The sequence below is a fragment of the Chaetura pelagica genome, unplaced genomic scaffold (genome assembly GCF_000747805.2).
Source record: "Chaetura pelagica isolate M959 unplaced genomic scaffold, ChaPel_1.0 scaffold512, whole genome shotgun sequence".
NCBI classification, from domain to species: Eukaryota; Metazoa; Chordata; class Aves; order Apodiformes; family Apodidae; genus Chaetura; species Chaetura pelagica.
The window spans coordinates 509412-519039 of NW_009952482.1; the positions used below are offsets into that span (position 1 = coordinate 509412).

Below are 9628 nucleotides of genomic sequence, written 5' to 3' on the forward strand. Positions count from 1 at the left end.
GCTGAATCAGGTTGTTCTAAGGCCCATCCAACCTGGCCTTGGACACTGCCAGGGAGGGGCACCTGCAGCTTCCCCGGGCAACCAGTTCCAGTGTCTCACCACCCTCACAATGAAGATTTTCTTCCTAATATCTACATATTTAGATAGAAACTGCATATAATTAGAAAATGCAGCCCAACTCAGAGCTGGCTGATGTGACATGATTTTTTACGTTGCTTAGCAGTTTGTGGGAATGGGTTCATGACCTGTCAGTTCAAGCCTATCTCCCGTGAAAAAGGAGAGAAGCCAAGCAAGGGGACAAAGGACATCTCTCTCTCCCCAGAGCCACGTGTACCTTGCGGGCTGCTGAGAGGCCCTTCAGCTCCCTGTTGGCTAGCCTGATACACAGCAGTTTTGATTAACAGGAGATAATTGCATCCTTTTCACCCAAGATGAGATGAGATGGATTTGACACAAAGATGTGAAAACAAGTTTATCTGATGAAGCTACCAAAATACAAATCTTGGAAATGCAACTTGGCCAGCACTGCAGAGCTTTCTGCTGCTCATTAGCCTTTCTGGCTAGTTTGGAAATGGCTATGTACTTTTGCTGGTCCTGTACCCTTTTTAGAAGCTGGTCTGCAAAGCAACTAAATCATGGAGGAAAAGCACACATCCTGCAGCAAAACCAGGCAGGTGCTGCTGTGGTGCAATAGGAGCACTGGCAGGAGGGTTAGCTGGGATCTAGTCAACATTAGGCACCTTAAGTGAAAATGCAGGCAGTCTGACTAAATAAAGAAACCTAACTGCCTTTAAAGCTTGCTGGATTACAGCCAGTGGTTTTGATCACAGTGAATATATATATATATAACATAGGAGAAGACAAATCCTCAACTGCTTGCCTTATTTCATCTGTTAACCAACTTCATCCTTTTCTTTAAATGTCAGATGTTCATAGGGCATGTGCTTCAGTGCATGTTTGAGTAACCCTTAAAAATGGACAGTATAGTACCACATGTGTGTGAGGTGTTAGCCTGTTACCACTGCACTACTGGTATGAGAGCAAGCCTGTGTGTACTGAATATAAGGGAAGCTGAAACCCAAATGACCTGTGCACTCCATGTTAAATGGGAGACTTTACAGCACAGGTAACATCCTCCTCCAGCCTTTGACCTGGAGAAGAAGGTAATTAATGACCTGCTATCTTCCCAGTTCTTTGTGTCCAAGCCCTGTTTGAGACCTGACAAGGCAGAATCTTCTCCTCTCATTACATCGCACCAAAAGATAATCAGTAACTGAACTACCTCTAGATGTCACTGAGCTAAGAATGGCACTAAAACACTTTGCTGTTCTGACAGCCATTTGGACTGATGTGTCCTTCTTATACATGTATTTGTCTTGCCTCACTCTGATATGTCAGAGTCTCTCAGTTTTACCTTAGCAGGCAGAGCACACATGTTTTTGGGGGTGCTGGACATTTTATCTCACTGTCCAGACCAGAGTCATTGATTCATAGCATCCTTCCCGTATCACTTTCAAGCCCAAGTTTTCTTCCAGTGGAAATGAAGGGGAATAGGGAGCAGGTGGGATGCTGCCAGTGTGTGCATCTAAATTTGAGTCCTGAAGCAGAGGAAGATCCTTCAGTTTATGCCAGCCCAGGGCTGTGAAGTCTTCTGGGGATGCCTGAGTCACCTAGAACATCTAGCCCATGCTAGCCCTCGTGCTGCCATAACATCACTGTCAGTAGTGCCTGAGCCTGCCATTCTGTGTGTTGCTGCACTCTGGCTGTGTAGCTGTTCTGGTCTTCAGGGCAGGGCATCCCCTGGCAAATACATTGTCTTACAGTTTGAAAACAATATTTATGTCTTTAAAAATGATGATGCACCTGTGTTTTCCCCTTTTCTTTAATTTTACCTCCTGCATTTTTCCTTTTACTTTTTTGCAAAAAAACCTGGAAAGATTAAGTACAAATCAGACAAAGGAAAAGTAAGAGCTTTTAAATAAACACTGAGCTTCCCCATTCTTGGCAGAAATAGATATATACAAACATTTTACTGATCTCTCTTCTTGATGGTGAACCTTTTTCCTTCTATTGTTGCATAAAAATGATCTGCCAAAATGGATTACAAGAGTGCTGTTTCTTAATTGTTTTTATTTTCACTATTTAGAGTGTGTTTTGGTTTTATGCTTTCAAGTAGCCATCCTTTATGGTTGCAGCTGAAAGTAATGTCGATTTATCATGCTCTGTAGTTCACTTAGTACTTTTTGAAAGCTTTTGCAGATCATTTTTGATTAAGAGCGTTCAGTTTTGCTTAATGCTTAAATTCATTAAAATTTAATTTTAATGATGACCAAATCATTTGGCTCTCTTTTTCTATCAATCGACTAATCTCTGCTAGGTTCATATCACCACTGCTCATAAAGCGATCACTGAAGAGCTGAAGTTGAAGTGGTTCAAAATTTTGATTTCTGGAAGTATGGTATTTGATTATAATTTCTGACCATTTTAATCTGTAAATGGACTATCATTCTGATTGTTGCCTTATTAAGTTTAAACGATTACTCAAATAAAATAACTTGCCCAGTTTGATATCTGTTCAGATTTCTTGTAGAGAGAGCATTTGATAGGTTGCTTTCATGATTAATCTCTTAAGCTCCTTGGATGTAGTCCAGGCCCAACTGAGATCTATGGCAATTTTGCTGTGCATAAGTTCTGCAATGGGAAAAGGATAAGATATTTTTCTGTTTTGAAAGAGATGCTTCTTGTCATAACACAGTTAAATGTCTGAAACACAATGTTTACAGTAACACTTATTTATGGATCATGATTGTGGCAACAATCTTACTGAGAGTCTTATGGTATTTTTCATGCTGTTTTTCCTTCTGGAGTCATGTAACAGAAGCAACCACCATATCTAGGCTTGTGGTTGTGAAGAAGTATATAAAAAAAAACAGGTTTTTCACAAAGACTTCAAAATCTAAAATTAAAAAGGCTACCAAGGTGTGGTTTTAGAAATAATTTGGAAGTCAGATGTGAACACTTTGAACAAAATGATTTTTGACCGCTTGAAGTTGGTGTCGAAATGATGGATTTTTTTATTTGAATGTGTACATTTTTTACAGTCATCCTGAGAACCTCTTCTACTGCGTAACTTCTACATCAACTTTTTGGTATGGTCAGTTCCATATGTCGCTTTAATCTTATGCAGGAGAGTATCCTGGTGTGGTTAATGGCAAGCTTGCCATCAGTGTATTGCCTCCTGGAAGTGCTAGCTGGTCTGGAGCCAATGTCCAATGACTCTTTGCTGTTTGAAAACAGCCTCCTCTCACATCAGAGGGGTGCTGAGCAGCCTTTCTTCTTTCATCTGTGTGTGGTGCGTGTCCCAGGAGCAGTGCCACTCCTGGCCTTTCTTCCTGGCAGCCTCCTCGTAGGCTATATGGATCTTTCTGGAGTGGAGTTGTACAAAATACAGAATCTTTTCACTAGTGAATACTGTGAGGAAATTCAGGATGAGCTTCCATATTAATTGTTTCAGCAAAATGGAAAAGAGACCCTATACCCTTCACCCTGCCCATCTTTTCTTCGTGTAGTTCTTCCTCACCCAGCTCTGCCTCAGTTGCCGTTAGGTCTCTTCTCCCTTTTCATTATCCCTTTCTCCCATCTCAGTTGCATGATAATTCATAGTCTTTCACCTATTGTATTTTGCCTGGGTTTGTTTGGGGTGAAGGTTTCTTTCATTCCCAAAGGTCCCCATCCTTGCAGAGCGGTAGGGCTGAAAGTAGTGCATTTCCATTAATGGAAAGTGGTGAACTTTGGAGAGGCTGAATCCCAGAAGGCCAGTGGAACTTCTCCACAGTTCATAAACATGGAGATTGATGGTGCAAGCCCATCTAGTCAAGAGATGAGCTACAGTGTCTCCATGTTCCACAAAGTCTGAAGCTGACCTGTGGTTTCATTCATGTTTTTTGGGACAATCAAAATAAACTGGGCTGTCATTTTCTATAGACGGAATGGATTGGATTTTCTCAATGTCATTACATTACAGTAAGATTTGGCTGTTCCCCATTTTACAGGTACATCTTATACATGTATGGGACTAATGATGAGACTGTGATTAATATTTCAAAATAGTAAAATATATATAATGCAAATAGTAAACTATAATTGCCTGTGATAGATCACCAACTTTTAAGAGAGAACCCAAATCTGACCACTATTTCAGCAATTAAATTTGTGCCAAGTGTTCAACAAAGAAATACTCTTGATGATCTGTCAGTGCCCTGTGAATAATTACTTCATGGTAAAACTTTCTGCACATTTATTGCCGCTGTTCCCCTATCTGCTCTTCTACAGTGCTCTTGTAAGCCAGTGGAGTTGTTTCAGCCTTGCTCACAGCTATAAATGGCAGTATTTAGTTTGCCATTGGGCATTAGGTACTGTTCCACTTAATAAATTTAATTCTTCCTCTTATTCACGTTTTATTTCCTAGCTAAATTTTGTCTCATATAATTGCCTTTAGGGATAGACCAAAAAGTCAACACATTTTTGTGATCATGCCATTTTTCCTTATTTCCTAACAATCATAATATTTCATATTAAACTAATGACTAATATTAATTCATAAAATTGACTGCTTATATACAGTTCATGGCTATTTAAAACTTCAGTGTTTCTCTCAGATTTTTACATACATTGTCACAAAGTGGATTTTCTTTTCACCTTGTGGCTGTCCCATACTGCTGCCTTGTTTCATTTTTTAAAGTAGCTCAGTACTATACTGTCCTCTTCTAAATCCTTCTTTTTCTTGAGCATGAGCAAAGCTTTTATTGTTGCAGCACTTCTACTGGCAAGAACACTCAAAGGGGCTTTGGAAGCCAGTAAACATCATTTCACTTGGAATCTCCCCTAAATTACAATTTACCTGCAAAAATGGACAAAGTACTGGACATTCTTATTTTAATCTAAGAACAGTTTTCCTCAAAATGAAGGATATTGTTTCTAAGAGCTATCTGAAAATTACCTGCTATAATGAAAAAAAAAAAAAAAAAAAAAAAAAGGGATCTGGTTTTGAAAAGTCCTGAAAATGAGAAAAATAACTCTTGTTATTTTTCTTCCCCTTGTTGTAGCAATTTCTCATGTTTCGACCCTGCTGATGGGATGCCCATTGGTTGCAGTCCCTAGTAAGGAGGTTTCAAAAGAGCATCTCAGTCTTTACTATCATTTCCTCCAAGGAAAGTGCTTCATTTCTCTTGTTAGCAGTTTATCCAGGCTGATTTTTTTCTGATTTCTGTGTAAACAACTAATTTCTGATAAATTTTAGCTTTTAATAGGATATGGTGCTTAGGTCACACAGTGTGAAATTTGTAGGGTTTTGCAGTATTTTGACTCTTTGTTAAAATGTGTACCCTAATTTTGCAAAAGTCACCCTAATTAAGCTGTTTTTATCTTTGACAATGCAAATACTTTACTTGCAGTGATAAATGTTCTGCATTAGTATAAACACCTCCTGGGGAAGGTCATTAACTGAGGATAATGGCCTTCCATTTGGCTAAAAGACAGAGTATCAGAAACAAATGATCCTGGCACTCTGAGGATTGTTAGTTGAAAGCATTCTTTACCTAGAAACCTGAAGAGATTAAAATAGAATAGAGCAGCACATCATCTTGCTGATGCTTTGTTCGACAAGCAAGTCTCAACAATCAAACCCAACTGTTTTCCTGGGTATTTGCCACACTCTTTTGAAACGGTTCCTTTTTCAAAGAGATGTCAAGTGCCAAGTTGATGCAGAGGTAGAAACAATGAGATTGTGTAATTAGACTCAGAAGCTGTGCTGTTACTCAAACCTTTAAACAGCAGAGAATGTTCCCCCAAATACCTGGTGCAGCTGTTCTAGTTTTTGTTACACCCGCAGTTTATAGTTTGAAGCTTTTTAGAAAGCCATCTGCTTCCAGGCTCATCCAGAATATCTGGCAAGGGGTCAGAGTCCTGACCACATTGCCACAGTAGAAGTGGGAAGGGAGGGAAGCCCTGTGCTTTGTGGCAGACCATGGTGTGCTTCCTTCACTGTGCAATATGTATATTAAACCTCAGGTCCCAGAGGGGTTATTGGGCGCTTGTATATATTCAGATCTTTCAGTTGTGTTGGACTTCCCTATCACATTTTTGCAATAACATAATGTCAGTGTTTATGCCCCCCACAAGTGACTTTTGAGATTGTAGGGAGGTTGTAGAGAGCGACAGAGCCACGTAGTGGTTTGCCAGATTTGCTATATGGGAATAAACTTGCCAGAATCTGAAAGAAAATCTGGCAGTCTGCCTGTAAAGAGAGGCCAGATTGGTGACTCATCTGCAATAAGAGCAAACAACTGTAAAAAGTCTCTTCCAGCAAGAAGAGTAAGTGAAAGCCACTCTTTTCCTTTTGCCCTTGCAAGGGAGAGCCAGCATCCTACTCCTGGCAGTGGGAATCAACAGGTTGCAGTCCTTTACTTGGTTGCCATGTAGACTTTTTGTTTTCTTTCATTCTTTTTGGTGATTTTTTCAAATCTTTGGGGAGACTTGAAGTTTTCAGCACTGGCTTTGGGATTGAGTTTTCTGTCATTTACTATAACTGATTTAAAAGATGTGTGATCATAGCTTCTAGAGAAGAGGTAAGAAAGAATGAATTGGAAAGTGAAGAAGCATTTGTTTTTATCTCTTGTTTCTATTTGGTGCTCCAGGAATTATCAGATGGCTCTGATATTTCCTGGGAGAATGTGACATCATTCATTCCTTGTTCACTGGTTGATTCTGAGCAGGTGGTAAGAGTTACCACATTTTCAATGGGATAATAAATCAGGGACCTACAGAAGTGAGCTAAAGACTTCTTTCTGTCAGTTTCTACTAACAAAGCTTCTGTATTTAAAAAACCAAACCAAACCAAACCAAACCAAACCAAACCAAACCAATAAAAAACCCCTCAAAAAACCCCAACAACAACAACAACAAAACAGTGCACCATCAACATTTTAAGCAGTTTCAGCAGAGGTTGGGGTGACAAGAGCATGTGGACTTGGACTACTCTATCACTCCAGTAGATTGTTAGTTGAGTAAAAAAGTTGAGTGATGGTGATAAGATTTTCTGTGTTTACAATGACTGTCATGCCACACTGATAATAGAAAGTTACTCCAGGAACCTCATCACTGATACCTTCACTAATTTTTCACAATCAAAGCAACATGAGTTAGTCTTTTCAGTGTCCAAAAGCAATAAGGCCACTTCTCAGAATTTTGAATAAGAGTCTGGAAATCTTAATTCACATTTTACTGAAAGTAATGGACCAAAACTGGCCTGAATAAGCCCCATGATTTTCAGCTAAGGCCAGGATTTCTTCCATTGCCCGTTGCCATGGGTATGGAGTTGGACAGAGCCAGAAGCTCTGTGTTTGTAACTGACCTGAGAATAAAACTACCTTGCTTCTGCTGTTTAAAGTGGAAATCTCATTGACTGTGAATATTTAATTTGTTACTAAAAATGGGTTGTCAATCAAACTCCTCAAATGGAGAGAGAATTTTTTTCCAAGGGCTGAACACTTCATCACAGGTGAAACCATTAAATAATGTAGTAGGTAAAAGTCAGTTAGGTCCCAGAAAAAATTAGGAATGCTTCTAGACTTCTAATCTCTGAAGTCTCACCAAGTGAGCCTTGCACAGGTTGTATGTAGGTGATACATTCAGTGGACGCCTGCTGGCCTGCAGCTGCTTTTTTGGTGGCTCACACCTGTGTTTTGAAGTGGACTAATATAGTGAGGTGCCACTGCACTTGGAGAGCTCTCAGACACTTTTTTTGGCAAAAGTTGTGTGTATATTTGTATCTAGTGGATAATAGATTATGCAAAAATTTTCCATTCAGTGTTTGAAGGAAAGGTCACTGGCTGGTCACTACTCCATGTGTGTTCACGCAGACACATTTGGTTGGCAGCAGTCATTGTGGAAGTGCTACAAGGAATTTGTATGTACACCAAGAGCCCTTCTCATCACTCCAGTCTGACAGTGGGATAACTTTTAGTATGGGCAGTATGCATTGGTGATTCCTTATATGTATATACATATATGTTAGCTCAGGAAGCAGTATGGTTTGACTGTATTTCCAGTGAATGGTATGGAAAGTGTTGCTGTAAACATGAAGTTCTCAGTGTGTGAAAAACAAGGGGAATAACTGAAAAAGGAAAGAAAAGCTTTAACTTGAATTTGTGTGATGTATCTTGTCATCATTTTTCCTTCCAGTCTCCTAAATCAGCTTTTATTAGTGCTGCAAAAAAGGCAAGATTGAAGTCCAATCCTGTCAAAGTGCGCTTCTCAGAAGAAGTAATTATCAATGGCCAGGTATCGGTGAGTATTCAACTATTTAACCTCAGGGAGGACTGAGTATTTCATCCAAAGGTATGCCCCACGGCTGGAAAGTGAGGGAATTATATGGTTGGAACAATGGTGATAGGCTTGCAAAGGGAAGGGTTTCTGTTTCTCAGTTTTCCAAAAGATCTGGTTTTAAAGTTCATTGAACCCATAATATTGTGAACATTTTGTCCCTTCTTAAAATGAAATCAAATCAAAACCCTAGTGAATGCATTTTGTGGTGATAGCACATAACATGTTTTTCTTCATACTCCTGATAATGTTTTCTTGGTTGTTTTTTTCAGAGCAATGTTGTAGTAGGAGAGCAGATAAACTCAAGAGAAGTAGCAAATCAAGAAAACAGATTAACATTGCCATACAGACCTCTTTAGAATTTGTTTTATCTACTTGAACTTGTTTCCAGTCCTCAGACAAAGTCAATCTCCCTTTGAGAGGCACTGAACTCCTCCTTAAACATGAACTCCTGGCTCATTTTCATAATTTGCCAGAACATTGTTCCACACTAATGTCTTTATCCAATTCAGTTCCAAACTTGAATTGATACTGTGTTTTTTCAAAAGCAATTTCTGCTTGAAAAAAACAAACCAAAGTAAAACCAACCAACAAACAAAAACACAAATGCGCACACCCCCCCCAAAACCACAAAGCTTTTATTCCCTTCCTTTTCTGTTTATTATCCTTGTTATGAATTGTCACAATTTTTTAGTATATGCTTAAATGATGACAGATATTAGCATTCAATACCCAGCTATAAAGAGAATGTCAAATATCTTTATTGTAAATCATGATAATGAATCTGCAATTCCTGTTTTGTAGGTTGAAGAAACAATAATCTATTTCTCTGTATCATTGAAAATATTTCAACTTTAGAGGCAGCATTTATGCCAGACATAAAATGTATATGAACAGTTCTCTTTTTCCAAGAAGGAGATCTGTAGAGTACAGCTGTAATAAGCATGGCTAGGCACTTGCTGGGCAGTGCTAATTCTGCTTTCAGTTTGGCCCAGCACCCTTTCTGTGATTACCTTTCCATCTGAATGATATCCTTCTTTATAGAACAACATCTAGATTTCTCTTGTTACATGTTGTATTCTGATTCACCAATTTGCTTGGCAGGAAACAGTTAAGGACAATGCACTTCTTTTCATGCCAAATGTTCTGAAGGTGTATCTTGAAAATGGACAGACCAAATCTTTCCGTTTTGACTGCAGCACTTCAATAAAGGTAGGCTAGATATACTATGGTATGCAGTGCCAGG

At 39.1% G+C, this 9628-nt stretch overlaps 1 protein-coding gene across 1 annotated transcript in view; it reads left to right on the plus strand.

The window, feature by feature from the left end:
• Window positions 1–9628, plus strand: part of FRMPD4 (FERM and PDZ domain containing 4) — a 114305-nt gene that overhangs the window by 83849 nt on the left and 20828 nt on the right. The window contains exons 5-6 of the mRNA XM_010008788.1: window positions 8242–8346; window positions 9487–9594. Coding sequence (XP_010007090.1) covers window positions 8242–8346; window positions 9487–9594 — 213 coding nt within the window. The remainder of the gene's footprint in view (window positions 1–8241; window positions 8347–9486; window positions 9595–9628) is intronic.